This window comes from Protopterus annectens, chromosome 9.part0 (genome assembly GCF_019279795.1).
Source record: "Protopterus annectens isolate FY-2018-M chromosome 9.part0, PAN1.0, whole genome shotgun sequence".
NCBI lineage: Eukaryota > Metazoa > Chordata > Ceratodontiformes > Protopteridae > Protopterus > Protopterus annectens.
The window spans coordinates 453,392,858-453,409,824 of record NC_056743.1 but is presented as its reverse complement, the minus strand read 5'-3'; the positions used below and the strand labels follow the sequence as shown (position 1 = coordinate 453,409,824).

At 41.7% G+C, this 16,967-nt stretch overlaps 1 protein-coding gene across 3 annotated transcripts in view; it reads right to left on the bottom strand.

The window, feature by feature from the left end:
- ANK1 (ankyrin 1) overlaps positions 1 to 16,967 on the bottom strand; it is a 1,899,552-nt gene that overhangs the window by 1,014,144 nt on the left and 868,441 nt on the right. For all 3 annotated transcript variants that reach the window (XM_044082993.1, XM_044082990.1, XM_044082992.1), the window contains exons 15-16: positions 1,093 to 1,191; positions 361 to 459 (exon numbers count right to left, since the gene is read on the bottom strand). In XM_044082993.1, coding sequence (XP_043938928.1) covers positions 361 to 459; positions 1,093 to 1,191 — 198 coding nt within the window. The remainder of the gene's footprint in view (positions 1 to 360; positions 460 to 1,092; positions 1,192 to 16,967) is intronic.

Here is a 16,967-nt window from a genome sequence, read left to right as displayed (position 1 = left end):
ACTCTTTCTCTCTAAAGTCCTGCTCTACTGCTAAGAAGCAGAACATTTCTTTTTACCATTCCAGGATAATGTACAGAGGATAATAACTAGCAATTATGAGTGATTACTGTGTGAGACTTTAACATGCTGAAGAAACTGCTTAATGGTTAAAGTAATATACTATAAATGTATTACAACCTAAAGATGTGTGTTCAATCCCCACATCTTACATTCGTGTGTGTCTTCAATCCCCACATCTTACACTCTTGTAAAAGTTACTTAACCAAAGTCCCCAATTTGCCACTAAAATCCACACTTCATATCTAGTAGGTCTTACAAAAACAATTGCTTAAATACACAAGCTTCTAGTCCAAACTTTACCCGAGCTGTGTTATGAGGAGAACTTCCTTTTGCTAGTAGTAACTTCACCACATCCAGGTTGCTGTGATGTACTGCTACATGTAGAGGGGTAAGGCCATTCTAAAAAAACACAAAAAGTACAAAGATTAACATCAGAAATTAAATAAATTAATACTGAAATTAATGATTTGACCACAGAATGACAAAGCTGCATGAGTGTGAACAAAAAACTAGTAACCCCCACTATATGTCTTATTGTTTACAATGAATCAAAGAAAAGCCAATGAGACAGTGCCAATGTGAGATGGTGTCACGCTCCTAAGACATACAATAAAATATTTCTAGCATTTAAAGCTGGAGTAAAATATCTGACCAGGCATTTGCAGACTTTCAATTCACAAGTTAGGTACCAATATAAAAATATTACACATTCTTATTTTGTATGTCTGTTGCTCTGTGGGTTCATTAAAAAACATGCTTATACTCAGAGAAGTCTAAACACCAATGCACAAATATTTGACTTACATTAACCACAGCACCACATGGGTCTAACTGTGGAAATGAGTTTTAGCAGCTCTGCAGCCTTAATGCAGTAGAAAATAAACAGCTGATGGGAATAGCATATCTTAACCATATGGGCCTCTCAGAGCCCCATACTACAAAAGCAGCAGATACCATGGTCTTGCTGATTTTACAGAAGATATTAATAGGCTGTACTTTAGGGTCAAGTTCCATGACCTGTGCTCAGCTTACCTTTCCAGCAGCATTGGGATGGGCATCTTTCTCCAGCAGGACCTTTGCTACATCCACTTTCCCATATTTGGCAGCCATGTGTAAGGCAGTAAACCCTTTCTAAGGTAAAAAAAGAGGGAGATTGAAATGTTACTGCAAGGAATTCTCTTAGAAACATATTCTGCAGTATTAAAGAAAACAAAATGCAAATTCTAGTTTTACAAATATTCTTAACTCAGAAGTGACTTCCAGAAAGTATTCTTTACTTTTTTTCTGCTACCTTTTTAATCCACTGCTGATTATTTATGTATTTATTTATTTATTTATTTCCAGTTTGATGACTGAGGAAGTCCACTGGGCCAAGCAGAGCCCATTTTCAGTGGAGGCCCAGGGAGAAAAGCTCCAAAAGCAGTTAACAGAATATAACATAAGTACAGTATGGAATATACAGTATGCAAAAGCATAAAAATACAATTTAAAATACAAATACAAAATCAGGGAGTATACATTTAAAACACAAATGTTAAAATTTAGATAAAGTCAAAAGTAATACAGAGAATATAATTAAAAGTACAAGTCATAAAGTGTTTATACAAGTTTAGTGTTTGTTCTAACAATAATGTTAGTGATCAGAGGTGATAGAAGGGAAGTTTTGAAACAGACAGTGTAAATTAGGTGGGAAGGGAGAAGAATTTTAGTGATCAACTGAGAGCTTGTGGTAAAAACAGGTCTTTTGTCATTTTATCACACACATGTACCATCCACTTTTATTTTCAGATTAAAGGTGTGGTAGAAAAACAATTTGCATGCCAGTTTAACGTTTGAATTTTTTTTTAAATTTCAGGCTGCGATAGAAAACGTACTCCTTAGGTTGGGTAGTTTAAATCTGTAATAAAATAGAAAGGAAGGTAGTCTACAGATGACGAAATTATGATGGTATATAATGCTAGCCAATGGGATATACCTGTTTTTTTTTGTACTGTAATAGTAGCCATCACAGGCAGTTCAGTGGCACGGTGATTCACAAGTTCACCCACTCTCTGATGAGCTATATATCTTGACTATGTATCTTCTGCCTTTGCCCCTACAGGCTTCTGATAGGTATGACAGTTTTCCCCAAATTCCAAATACATTTTACAAGTGAATTGTACATTCTCCAAGTTGCCAGCAGGCAGCATATTGTGTGCGTCTTTGTGTCATGCAGTTGAGTGACACTTTCTTCAGGATTAGTTTTCCCACCTTGCTCGAACTGATTACCAGGATAATCTCCAAATCCTGTGCGACTCTGAACTCGCTACAGCAGGCATCAGAGAATAAAGGAATGAATATCAGCTGCTACAGATTTCTCACAGATGTGCTGACTAAGGACTTTAGCCACTGTGCACACGGGAGTCACTCTACAAGCATTATAAAGAGCAGTATATAATGTGCTCGTTGTTTTGTCTGTGCAACTGATGTATGAAAAAACTTTAAATGCCAAATGAAAGACATTCCATCAGCTTCTAGTTAGTAAATGTCATAGTAAGAGTATGGAAAAGAAGAAAGTTTGAGAAACTTGTGACTCAACATTGCTGCGGTAACTGCAGAGACAAAACATGAAAATAAAGTGCCTTGCATAAATCATATAAACACACACACACACACACACACACACACACACACACACACACACACACACACACACACACACACACAAATATATTAGACGTCATTGTTCTTTAAGGATTTTAAGTTCTCTTTTAAATTTAAGCACTATAAGTTCTCTTAAATTTAAGCACCATCTGTCATAGTGCTGTAAGTGCTTTGTGTCAAATCAATCAATCAACATTGCAAAGTCTTTCATTTATGGATTGCCTTCACTTAATTTTTTTAAATATCTCAACCTTATTCCTAGAATATGCACAGAGTAGCTCGGCATTGATTTCTGCATCATATCCCATGACAGAGTGGTTTGTTGTTCGATTAATATATTGCTTTAGTACCCAGTTGGAGGTTAATAGAACACAATGCTGTCTGCATAGTGAAGCAAATTTTATACTATGACTCACCTTCAGTTTCAGTCTTATGTCCTCAGAAAGTTTATCATAGAATGTAAGATCATTACATTACATTATATTTGCCTGATAGCAGACAGACATAATAATCTAATCTAGTCTACACTTTCAAAGCATACATCAGTCTATCCCTATTCCATCCCTACCAGCCTTCTTGCTCCTTTTCCACTGTCTCAAACACCCTGGAATTCCACTATGGATTCCTATCCTCTACCTCTTCAGGAAGTCCATGCCATGAGTGCACAATTCTCCACATGAAGAAGTTACTTTGCACATCCAATGAACAGACTGCCTCTACAACCTTATCTCGGTGGTTTCTCCTTCATTCTTTAGCCTTTATTTTCAAAATAACCTGTTCACAGCTCCCGCCCTGACATTTCTATTCTCTAGTGAGAAAAGCTCTAAATCTTCTAGTCACTAGTCATATTCTTTCTCCTCCATCTTGTGCACCTTTCTGGTGGTTTTCTTCTAGACTCTATCTCCCAGCCTGATGTTCCTCCAGAGCTTCACACAACTCTCAGACCTGGTTTGAACAGGGTTCAGTAGACCAGGAGCAAGACTTCCTTGATACTGGAGTTTAACCCCCTAAAGATACACCCTAAAACTCCTCTCACTGCTTCCACTCTCCTCGCACTCTGTTCCTGGTGCTCTAATCTACATGTGAACAACACTCTTAGATATTTTTCCTGTTCTGTTGCCATCAGATCACCTCCTCACATGATAATTCACACCAATGTTGCTTTAGCCCAAGTCTGATGTTTAGTATTTGCCTACAGCCAAACATCAACTGCCAGCGTTTAGACCAGTTAGTCAAATATTCAAAATCCTTCCTTAGACTTTTTCTTAATACTCTTCTTCTGCACCTTATGATCCCTCAGGTAAGTCTGAATCAAAAACGATGAAGGCTGCTAGAACCAGAAGTGACCCCTGTCTACCCACTAGTCACTGTCCTTATTTAAGATACTGCCCATCTCACTTCAGTTCTCTGTGTCCTTGCATTCATTCACACAGAAATACAGTTTCTTGATCCTCCCACCAAACCCTGCTTGTGCAGGGCAGAAAAAAAAAGTTGTGTCTTACCATAACGTTCCATCTGCGTTGTTGATCGTCTTCCATTCATCACTGATGGGTTCGGTTCCAATCCCTCGGAACAGTGTTGGCCTAATACCAAGCTCGCATACACCAATAACTCTCGAGCTAAGCTGCTAACCACAATGCCCTTCTCCCTGTTCCCACAGATCAAGTTTGCATAAGACATATAGAAGTAAGGCAGAGGCCATTTCTGCCCAAAAACCCTGAGAACACCACAAGGACTCATGAGATCCACCAGGAGCCTTTGGTGGGGGACGGAGGGTGGGATGTGATGAATGGAAGAAGAGCAACAACACGGAACGTTATGGTAAGATATAACTTCTTTATCTAATGTTGTTAATCTTCTTCCCATTCATCACTGATGGGACAGAATCCCAAGCTACCTGAGAAACCTGGGTGGCCCTTATGGAAGAACATTCCTGAGCACCATTGAGCTGAAGGCCGCGCTTCCCCTGGAGACCGTATCCAACTTGTAATGTTTGATGAAACTGTAAGGTTTAGCCCAAATGGCTACTGCACAAATGTCGTCCATAGAAGCTCTGGAGTGAAAAGTAACAGAAGTTGATACAGCTCTAGTTGAATGTGCTTTGATATTGTGAGGTTTAGGCTCATTTGTACATAAATATAAAAAGCAATACAATCTGTGAGCCACTTTGATAAAGTGACTTTTGATACAGCATATCCTATTTTTGGACCAGAGAAAGAAATGAAAAGTTGATCTGACTTGTGGATAGATTTAGTCCTGTCTAAGTAAAAACGCAGTTGCCTATGTACATCCAATGAGTGTAGACAGTATTCTCCTTTATTGGAATAACTTGGGAAAAACACTGGGAGTTCAATGGATTGATTCACACAGAAATCAGAAATCACTTTGGGGAGAAAAGATGGATTAGTACGTAGTGATACTCTGTCTTTATGAAATATTAAGTACGGTCTCTTGATGCATAAGGCTTGTAATTCTGATATCCATCTTGCTGACGTGACAGCTACCAAAAATAGAGATTGCCATAATAGGAATTTGAGATCAAATTTTGCAGCAGGCTCAAAAGGGGGTAAAGAAGGTGACTGTAGTACTAGGGAGAGATTCCATGCCTCTAACGGATGCCTGATTGGAGGTCTGCTATGAAACACTCCTTTGAGAAAGGTCTTACATAGGCAGGTGGAGATAAGTGGAGTGCCCTCTAATCCGTTATGAAAATTAGAAATAGCTGCTAAATGGACTCGTATGGTAGAAGCTGATGCTCCATTCTCAAAAAACTCAAAAAGGTATTGGAGTATGACAGAGATCGGAGCTGAGAAGGGATCTAGCATCAGTTCTTTAAACCAAAGAGCAAACCTTTTCCATTTATCTCTGTAAAGTTTTGTGGTGGATGACTTATGGGAGGCCAGAATATCACTGTGAACAGGTGAGGAAAGGGTTTCCTGCCTGGCGACTAATGGAAGTGGAGAAACCAAGCTGCCAGCTTGAGAGTGGACAGATTTGGGAGAGTTAACCCTTGGGGGTGAAAAATTAAGTCTAGACGAGTGCCCAGGATCCATGGAGGTTGTAACAGGTGAGGCCAGAGGAAGAGGAACCACACTTGAAGAGGCCAGAATGGGGCAGTGAGGATCACCTTGCATCTCAACCAAATTGCTTTCTTTAAAAATTGGGGTAGCAAGGGAATTGGAGAATAAGCACAGAGGAGACCCATGGGCCAATCGTGAGTCAGTGCATCTCTCGGGGTCTGCCTCCTGGAGGAAAAAAAAGGCAAAAAAGCTGCTGCATTTGTTGTTTGAAGGGGAGGTGAAGAGATCGCAGCAAGGCTGGCCCCTTTGGCTGAAAACTTCTGCTGTCACTTGTGGACTGAGAGACCTCTCATGTGGAAGGAGAATGCATCTGCTCAGCCTGTCCGCAATCACGCTGGAACTCCCTGGGATATGTATTGCTATAAGAAAGTGGATGGAAACTATCACCCAGTGCCAAATTCTCATGGCCTCTCGACACAGGGGGTAGGATTTGGTTCCTCCTTGTTTGTTTATGTACCAGACTACTGACATATTGTCTAACTGAATCACAATCGTTACCGATGAAAGGAGCGGATGTAATGTCTGCAATGCCAACAGCATCGCTCTTAACTTCAGAACATTGATATGCAGATTGGCCTCTAAGCTCGACCATGTGCCTTGGACTGTCTTTCCCTGAAAATGCCCCCCCTATCAGGGAAGCGTCAGTGGTCACAGTGGCATTGGGTTGAGGAGTATGAAAAGGGCGACACCAAAGGTCTGCATCTGGCCTCATCCACCAGAGGAGATCTTGCTTGCAAGAGTTGGTTATGAGGATTTGTGAGTTTAGGGGGTGAAGATTTGCCAACCATTGGGACAATAGGAGCCATTGTAACAATCTCATATGTAATCTTGCCAGAGGAACTATCGGAATCACTGCAGCCATGGACCCCAGAGCCTGGAGAACTTCCCTTGCTGGCACCTTTCTTTGACAGAGTATCACCCGTACTTGCAATCTTAACCTCTGAAGTCTGTGAGCCGGTAGAGATACCAGGCATGTTCGAGTATTGAAAACTGCCCCTATAAATTCCAGCTGTTGGGTAGGTTGTAAGCTGGATTTCTCCCAATGTACAGTGATGCCTAGGGACTCTGCTAGTGAGTGTGTGTAATGGAGGGCCATGGTCAGAAGACGCTTGGCTGGGACGGAAAGGATCCAATCATCGAAATATGGAAACACCTGGAATCCTTGAAGTCTCAGATGAGCTGTGACCACTGCCAGACATTTCGTGAACACTCTGGGGGCCATCGAGAGACTAAATGGCATGGCTTGGAACTGGTAATGATTGGCTCCTAGCCAGAAGCGAAGGAGACTCCTGGAGCGTTTGTCCATTTTGATGTGGTAATACGCATCCCGGAGGTCTATTGAGCACATCCAAACATCCTCCCATAAAAAAATAGAGACTGGATTGGATAGTGACCATGCGGAATTTGGTTTGAACCACTGATTTGTTTAAATGGCTGAAATCCAGAATGGGTTTCCAGTCCCTGATCTTTTTGGCACCAAAAAGAATCTTGAGTAAAAACCGGATCAACATTGGTCTGGAGGGACTGGTTGGATGACTCTTTTGTTGACACAGCTTTCATATCTCTACAGCCACTTCTTCCATTTGATTGGGTGGAACATCAGGAAGGTTTTTCAAAGGTTTTGAATGGGAGGATAGAGAGATGGAGTAACCACTGGAGATTATCCTCTGCACCCATTGATCATTTGAGATAGAGCGCTAGGCCATTTGGTGCAGAGAAAAATAAGCCCCGACTGCTTCCAGAGGAAATCAATCAGGCAGCGCTTCAGGAGCATTGATAAGACCGCCGAGAGAAAGAATCCCTGGAGTCTTGGTTTCAGGGAGCCCCTCTCCCCCTAAAGGGGCATTTTCCACCACTGGAACCCCCTTTGCCTCTAGGGAATCCTCGCCACGTGCATTACGGAAAGGACCTTGAGATTTCTTGTGCCAGATTTTCCCACTCCTCTGGTTCCTGGAAAAAGAACGTTGGGGCTTGAAAAAACATAGGCCAATGGCAGACAAAGTCTTTCCATCCTGCTCGCACCTGGCCAGTGTGTCCTTTACTTTAGAGCCAAATAAGGAAGATGGTTCAATAGGGACTTTCAAAAAAGGAGGACTTAAAGGAGTCCGCGAGGTCACAGATGCGCATCCAGGCATGACGCCTCATGACTATGCCTGCACCCATAGCTCTAGCCACCCCTTCGAATGCGTGGGAGAGCAACTTCATGGACGAATTGGAGATAGATTCAAGGGTGGCGAGTTGAGAGGCAACCTTGTCTCGTGCCCCATCAGAAACTTGACCTGCGAAGGCTCCAGAAAGTTCGGTAATCAAATCTCTTTGGAGACTCGTGAAATGTGCCAAGTAGTTAAGGGACCTGACAGCAAAGGTCGCTGAAGGAAAAAACTCACTTTCCCAGTCTGTCCACAGCCCGGGACTCTCTGTTGGGCAGGTGAACAGTAGGACTTTTTCCGCTAGATCCTTTTTACTGGCCGCCGCCACCACCATAGCATTAACTGGCAAGCCTTTGGACCAGTGGGGGTGCTCCTCCGGGGGGTAAAGAATCTTATCTGGTCTCAGAGGAATGGCCTCAATAGAGCCAGGATTCTGCCACACACGTGGAATGATGAGCTGGACTAACTCGACAGGTGGGGTCACCCAAGAGGTAGAAGGCTGAGAGTGAAAAGCCTGCAGGAAGACTGACTCCTCCGAGGAAGGGTTAGAGGGATTCTAGTCACCCCTGCTTCAATATTTCCAGGATGCTCTGAAGGAGACATCATCAGAGAGTGACCGTGGCGATCCCTCCCCATTACTGTAGTCCGTATCCTCTGTCAAAGACTCTTCAGGAGAGTCAATATGTTTCCTCTTACACAACTTCCTCCGAGGAGGCACTTCATTGGGAATATCTGAGGAAGACTCGGAAGGATGGGTACCCTGAACTGGGGTTTCCTGAGACTTCTGCTCTTGGTGTCCTGGGGAGGTGGGCCCATGGCAACTGTAGCTCAGAGGGAGCAGGGTGAAGTTCTAATGTTGGAAGAGTGCTTCCTGAAGCAAGTACCCTCTCCAGTACCCGAAAAGCAGGCCCACCCGAAGAGAAATGGGAACCCAGAACTGAGAAGGACAACCTCGGAACCTGGGTCACACCCCGCTCTGCCAGATCTGCTCCCAGGGATGGAGCCTCAAGCAAGGTCAGGGCAGATGTTATCCCCCAGATCCGAGGACAGAACCGATAAAACACTCAGAACCATGCTCAGGATCGAGGACTCCACCCCCCCCAACCATGAGTCTGAGGAAGAGACAGTTCCGATGGAACTGAAACCCAAAGGGGTGGCCTTGAAGCCTCAGTGAGAGTCACTATCAGTGCTGAGGAACGGGTTTCAACAAAGGACGTCGGGGCAATGGGCTTCAGAACCGATGTATCCGAAGAGGAGAATACACTGGAGTCCTGGGAAAGATAGATCCAAACCCCAAAGGGGAGTGAGTCTTAGGAACATTTTTTTATCCCTCTGGCTATCAACAGCTGATCCAACAGGTGCACCACATCGAATTTGGAAAGACTCCTTGTGGACCTCGTGGACACTCCTGAAGGGGAGTCGGGTCAGTCCAGAAAGGGGCTGTACATCTGACCTAGGAATGGATCCAATGAAGAGGAGTATCTGGTCCGTGGTGTCTGAGCTAGTAGTACCGTAGTCTCTAATTTGGAGACAGGTAGTAAAAGAATCAGTGGAGTAGAAAAAGGAGGCACTTGGAGTCGAAGTTATCGGCTTCAAAGGAAATGCGTGGGTCGAAACCATTTTGGTGCATTAAAAGGTGAAGTCAGTGCCGTAGCTATTGTTGAAGGTAAGGTCAGAGCTGTAGCTGACACGGAAGGCAGGATCAGTGCCATAGAGGTTGGTGCTGAAGGTGGCACTGATGTCAAAAATCCTGTAATGTCCATGACTTCGGTCAATGTGGCAACTGCAGTAGAGCTCGGAACAGAAGCAGTAGTCATAGTCGGAATCAATGAAGCAGTTCTATGCTCCGATGAGGATTTGTGGGCCTTATGTTTGTGAGACTTGCCCTTATCACCTGCAGGTGAAGAGGAATCTGAATGGGGACATTTCTTGTCCTTCACTGGAGGGGTTGAGACCTCCGACACAGAAAGGGCTTCTGAGAAAGGAGAAACTAAAAGGCCTATCAAAATGAATTTGTTTTTCCTTTCGTTCAGCGTCCGCTGACTAAAACTTTGTCAAATCTGGCAAGGAGGTTTAACAGAGAGGTGAGAAACCCCCAGACAATAAACACAGTCATTGTTGCGAGTCGCTGTTAGGGAGTTTACCATTGCAAGAGGTGCAATGTTTAAACCTCGATGTCCCTTTTTTGTCAGATATTTCCATACACACTCAAAATACACACACACTACTAGTACCTAAAAAGAAAGAAGGAAGAAGAAATAGAAAGAAGATACCAATGATGGTATCAAGAGATACCACAAGGGTAAGGAGAGGGCGTACCAATGATGGTATAAGAAATACCCAATGGGTAGAGCTAGTTAGATAAAATAAGGATAAGAGAGTGAGATAAGGAAAAAAAAGTTCAAAAAATACACAATTATCAATAAAATATAACACTTAGCTTGAGAGCTCGGTGAAACACTGCTATATGGCTATGCGGCAAACGAGATCTGGTGTAACAGGGAGAAGGGTACTGTGGGTAGCAGCTTAGCTCGAGAGTTTTTGGTGTACGCGAGCTTGGTATTAGGTTGACACTGGTCCGAGGGATCGGAACCGAACCCATCAGTGATGAACGGGAAGAGGTTTAACAACATCAGATTAAATGTTTTACTGAAGTTCAGACAGAATACACCTACTCCTTTTCTACTGTTAAAATGGCACAGGGTGAAGTTTTCTGGCAATTTTCTCAGTCTATGAGTCCTGCTGGTTGTTTTCCAGGAGAGTGATATCCTCTAAGAAAGCAGTCAGCCTTTCCCTGATGATGGTCTCCATACCTTTTGCTACCACTGTTGTTAGGTTAATAGGCCCGTTGTTTAGTACTTTTCCTTTGTACAAGGATACTACAGTCAGTGATCTGCCATCTTCCAGTTCTTCTGCACTAGCCTGAAATCTGTGAAGAGATTTCATCACAGGATGCACCAGCAGACTGGTTAGATTCCAGGGGACTCTGGCAATAGTCCATCTGGACCTTGTGTCTCATCTTTCTAAAGGAAACCACTTCCATCTCAGTTTACTATTGCTAAATCCTGGTGCTTGTCTACTGCACCTCCTACTCTGTTTTACTTCCCCTCGCAGCATGGTGTTACAGTGACGTATTCCTTCAATATGCTTTTATTAATTTCTTTGCCACATCCTTCACTGTTTCATCTATCTATATCAAGAGTGAAAAGGCTCTTTTCCCTCAGAGATGTCTGAAATAAGCAGACATTCACCAGTTCAGTTCCTCAAGCTCTCTTTTACCATCCAGCTCATCCAGTGATTAGCAATCACTCACAATGAAACATTCCCCTACCCAACAAGCCCCTCAGCAGTCGCACAAGCATCAAAATGAAACATTTCCCTAAGTGAACATTTCAGCATTACGCCCACGCAAGTACAAGCACCAAATGAAAACATTTCTGACTTGACACAAATTAAAATATTTCAAACAATGACCCTTTAGTAGTCTGTCCAAGTACACACAAGCAGCAATATGTAACATTCTCACACAATCAGCCCCACAGTAGTCAGACAAGCATCAAATGAAGCATCCCCCCTCCAAGCCAGAAATCATAAATTACCCCAAGCTACCACTTCACTGGCCAAGTATACACAAGCACCAAAATGAACCATTTCCCTAAGCGATTCAGTCAGCAGTCTCTCCAAGTACACACAAGAACCAAAATTAAACATTTCCCCAAGTGAACACTTCAGTAGTATGTTCATGTATGCAGAGAAACCAAATTAAAACATTTCCCAAGGCTACCACTCCAGTAGTCTGTTCCACTATGCACAAGCAACAAATGAAAACATTTTCTGCAATGACCCCTTCAGTAGTCTGTCCAGGTATGCACAATCTCCAAAATGAAATATTTCCATCCACTGTGTCCCTTAGTAGTTGTATAAAAACCGACTGAAGTACCCCCCCCCAAACGAGTCCCTCAGTAGTTGCGCAAGCAACAAAATGAAACATTTTTTACCAACAATATTATCTTTCTAATTTTCCAGGTGAAATATGAAGAAAAAAGCACCAAAATGAAATATGCCCCCAATGAGTCCCTCAGTAGTTGCTGAAAAATGAGAATGAAATATTTGCCACCAACAACATTAGATTATCTTTCTAGTTTTCCAGCTGAATATGAGGAAAAAAGAATCTTGCAGTGCCTAAGGAATTGTTTTCTTGCACAAACTCTAAATCTTTGCTATATCCATGAGAAAGGGAACTGGTGCTAAAAAAAACTTGTGCGTGGTAGCCAATATCAGAATTTGTCATTGCAAACACATGGCAATAAAGGTCCAAAGGCACAAAAAATTGCATGCAGAAATACTCACCTAGAATTATTAAGGAAAGAAACAAAGGCTATTTTATATTTCACTTGAAAAGGATACAGAACAACATGGAACTATTCAAGAAGCTCTTTATAGCTTTGTGACTGCCTTTCAAATGTACAAAGTTGCCAATTTGCTGTGTAAGGTTATTGACCCAAGAAAAAAATAAAAATAATGACAAAAAAGTTGCATATTGTTTACTTGATGCCATGGCAAAATGTTTCAGAAGCAGCTTTAAACTGTATACTGCTTTCACTGACAATTAAGACTGCTACACATGCTTTGTGCTTGTGCAGGACCTATTAAATGGTTATATCATATGCTTTGTGTTTTCATTTGAAAAAAATCCCAGCCAAACAAATAAACAAGTGATGTTAAAAAAGTGGAAAAGAGTAGACCACGGCTCACACATGCATGAAATTAGAAGGTCTGGTAGCAGAACACATTTGTAGCAGAAAGCAATCATCTGTATTAACACGATGAAGCAGCACCACTGTGAGATGCAAGCTCAATCAAATATGAAAAACCTGAAAAGAATGGAGTAGCTGATGCAAAGCCTACCGTAGAATTTATGATGCAGACAAAACAGTTTTAAAGCTCACCATTTAAGAAATGGTAGTGCAATACAAGAAGAGATACAGTTTGACAAAGGGAAGTTGTTTCTTAATGTCCAACAGCAAAATACATTCTGCAGGCAACACCAGCAAAGAAAAGGAGTTCCTCACGTAATGAAGCTGTTTTTTTTAACACCTTATGGGTATGGAAAGGACTATGGAGCTGTGACATCACATAATGGATGGCTCTTTGCATTTTTTCATTAGAATGCAAATACTGTCAGGCTGATGTCAATCTGGGGAATGAAACTAAGAAAACTACTAAGAGTAGCCATCTTGATGTCAGAGTTTTACAGACAGCTGCAAGCTTTTCCAGGGTGCAAGTACTCAAAACTGGTACAGTATGATACAATGCTGTCTGAGAAATAGTGATGAATTAATAGCTTATTAATGCTGCAATGCTCAATTATTTTAGTAGGATCGTGAAGAAAAGTACAGACATGTTCAGCATTTGTAAATTGTATCCCAATGTTTTCCTTTAATAGAAGAAGCCATTGTATGCATCTATGGCACTGTTGTCACATGATGTTCCATCAAATGTGTCCTTTCCTCATTGGTAAGAAAGCCATTAAATGTGTCCTTTCATCAATGGTGAGATAACCAGTACAACTGATCAAAAATCAGTTGGTTGAATCTTACTAACTTTCTCACGCTGAGATTGTGGTACAGCGGGGATTGGGGAGTTTGCCCTTTCTCCACTGTAGAGCAATCTCAGAGTTGCTAAACATATAATTAACAGGATTATGGGGGTTAACACCCCACATGGGGTGTGCGGGGGGGGTCTATATCAGAATAGCGAAAGCTGTCTTTCACGAATACATGTTCATTGACACATAAATGTCAAAGAACAAAAACAGCGAAGTACCAAAAAAGCGAAATGGAGAATGCCAAACGGATTTTCATGGCCAGCAGGGTGATCATGAGGAGGAGGAAATTAATCCTTTTCTCCACTGTAGTGCAGTCTCGGAGTTGGCATATTTAAGTAGGGTGTGTGTGGGGGGTGCATGGGGGTTTGCCCCCCTGCAAAAACGTTTGAAAAAGTGTTTTAGGTAAGGTTTGTACAGTTAGGTTTACCTTACCTGTATGGTGCTGTTACTTCTGGGAATGCGTTTTCCATTTTGCTTTTTAGGTACTTCACTGTTCTTGTTCTTCGACGTTTGTGTGTCAATGAACACGAATTCGCAAAAGTCAGCTTTCACGATTATAATATAGAACCGTGCAGGGGTTCTTGCCCCCCCGCCCCCAACAACAATAGTTTAGTGTGTTTTTTTTTTCAATAATTTTGTGGATTGAAGTGTATGTGCTTTGAAGATTTGATGTCGATGATGTCCATGTTGACGTTTCTGCACATCATGTTATCATGCTTCTGTATATATATATATATATATATATATATATATATATATGTATATATATATATATATATTGTACTATATTGTGAACTAACATTGTGTAGCATCCATTAGGTTCAGTGTTGCCCATATGGCCCGTGTCTTCTGACCAGTGTGCTTACCCAGTTAACAAATGTAAAAATAAATAAATAAAAACTGATCAAAGTAGCTGCCTGGAACTCTCTTGCAGATGCTGTCAGAGGTTCTTATAACTTGTATCCTTCATGCAGCTCCTAGAAAATGCATCTGACCAAAGCAAATGGATGCAATTGTTTCTTAAAGCCTGAATGAGTACCAACACTCTTACATTAATTCTTATTAACTCTTTTTGTACTCTGTGTATTGGCTCATGCACTGCATTCCCAGGAATTCATTGAAGATCTTAGAACAAGTCGTGCGGCTTGTGCTACAAAGGCTTTTCTCCAACGATGTGCCCATTTGCAGTTTAGAAATATATTAGCCATGACAAGGTAAGAACACATAAGTGACTAATCTGCATTTTCCTTGAATCACAGTAACAACCATGAAGTGAAGATCATGGCTGATCTGTATGTTGCAGTAGTGGTATCCCACAGTCACTCAAGTCATACATGCCAGTACACAAACATGATCAAAGACACACACACACACACACACACACACACACACACACACACACACACATACACACATATACATACATATACACACACACCACAGTCCTGGTACCTGCCCGTAGCCTATCCCATCGGCCCTCCCATATTACCCCCACTCCCCTTACCCCCATGCTACAGTTAGTGCCATAAAAGCACTTTACAAAGTAATCCCTGGTGCTAGTGTATCCTCCCATCCCCGTACTGCCTTTGGTGCTGTTGTGGCACTTTGGAAAAGTAATCCCTGGTGTATAGTGGTTCTCTGCCACCACTTTTGTGTTAGTCAGTTGAACATGGCCAAAAGTGCTGTATGGTGGGTGTGACACCCCTGCACTAGCCCAGTAATTAAAAAGCCTCAATCCTCATGACTGGCAACAGCTAAGGGACGTACACTCTGGGAAGAAGACAAGTACAAACACAGTAAAGTGCAATTTCCCTTAAGAGAACACAGAAATCACAGTCAGTCTGGGGCTGGTTTCTCCCTCTTTCTCCAGATCCCCAATAAGACTCCCCACTGGCACAGCTATAGGGTTGAGATTTCAGCTGAGTAGTCAAGCCAAAACCTCCAGCATCCTCTCTGTCCAACCAGTGCTTCATGTCCCTGCCCAAGCAGCTGACACACACACACACACACGCACACACACACACACACACACACACTTTGAGATTTGATTTATATGCAAACATACACACACATGGGAAAGGCTGGCACAGGTTTACTAGCTATGCCCCCTTCTACCCAGACTATAAGGTAGTTATCACTGCTACCAACCACTCTTATCAGCTACTCTAGGCCCTTAACAAAGGGTGTCCAATCCTACTGTGTAATGTTACCATTAATCCATATGGTAGTTTTGACTAAGTGTCAGGCTATTAGGAGTGGCCTGCACAGTGTCATCAAATAGATATGCCATTACTCTAAAAGCTTAAATATCTCTAAAGAAACTGGCCACAATTAAAAAGGTTTAAAGACAATACTCAGTACACAAACACAGTTACTTCAGAGTTCAAAATCACAGGAAATATTTTAAAACAACATTGCAAGACAGTCTCAAATAAATACAGAAAACATACATATAAGCTAATCTTTACTATATTCCTAACTATATCTAAAATAAATTACTGTACCCTAGTTACCAACTATTAGCAAGACAAGTGCAAATGGTTATAATGAGTGGATGTTCTTGCTAGGTCCAAGACAAAATACAAAATGCCCAGTCTCCTTCTGAGAGAGTTCTTAAATTAACATCAAATATTACTGCTGGGTTAGCTTGGATGACATCACTTTTTGTCACCTGACTTAAGTTCCCAAGCTAAACCAGAAACTAACAGAATTTCACATCTCTGTGTTAAAAATACATATCTCTCAGATGTTTGCTCAGAACTGAAAGTCATAAAACAATAAAACACTTTCAAAACAATGCAGAAGGCACCCTTGTTTGAGACATCCTGTCTCCTTGCTGTATTGAAACTAACTTTTATAGCACAATTGTAAAGTAGTATAATTTCAACTTATTTTCTTGAAGTTTTTGCAAGTTAACTCTGTATGTTTCAGTTTCTACTATTAAAACATACATTTGCACAGGTATATAGTTAATATACATTTCTGTTCTTTTCCAGTAGGGTACACTGTGGACACATCCTTGAAACTCAGTACTGTACAAACCCTGTTCAACACACACTTCTGTACCAGTAGTTTAGTTAAGCAATAACCCACGTCTGGGTGTGGGTAATGCTAGATTTACCCATTGTTTGGTGTGGTTTGGTCATGAGGTCAAAAGCCAAGTGACCAAACAAAGACAACCATGGGTAAATCTAGCATTACCCACACCCAGACGTGGGTTATTGCTATTACACAATGACATTATTTAAGAAAAATAATACTTACTTTCTTAAATAATGTCTTTGTATAATACCTCCATGGTGTCCTTCTGTGGTTTTCCGCTATCCTGGGGCTTTTTCTGATGGCACTGTGCATGCGTATGGAACTTGTATTCTCATGCTTACACAGTACATCAGAGCTGTGTACAGGAAGCAATGGAGAAAGGAA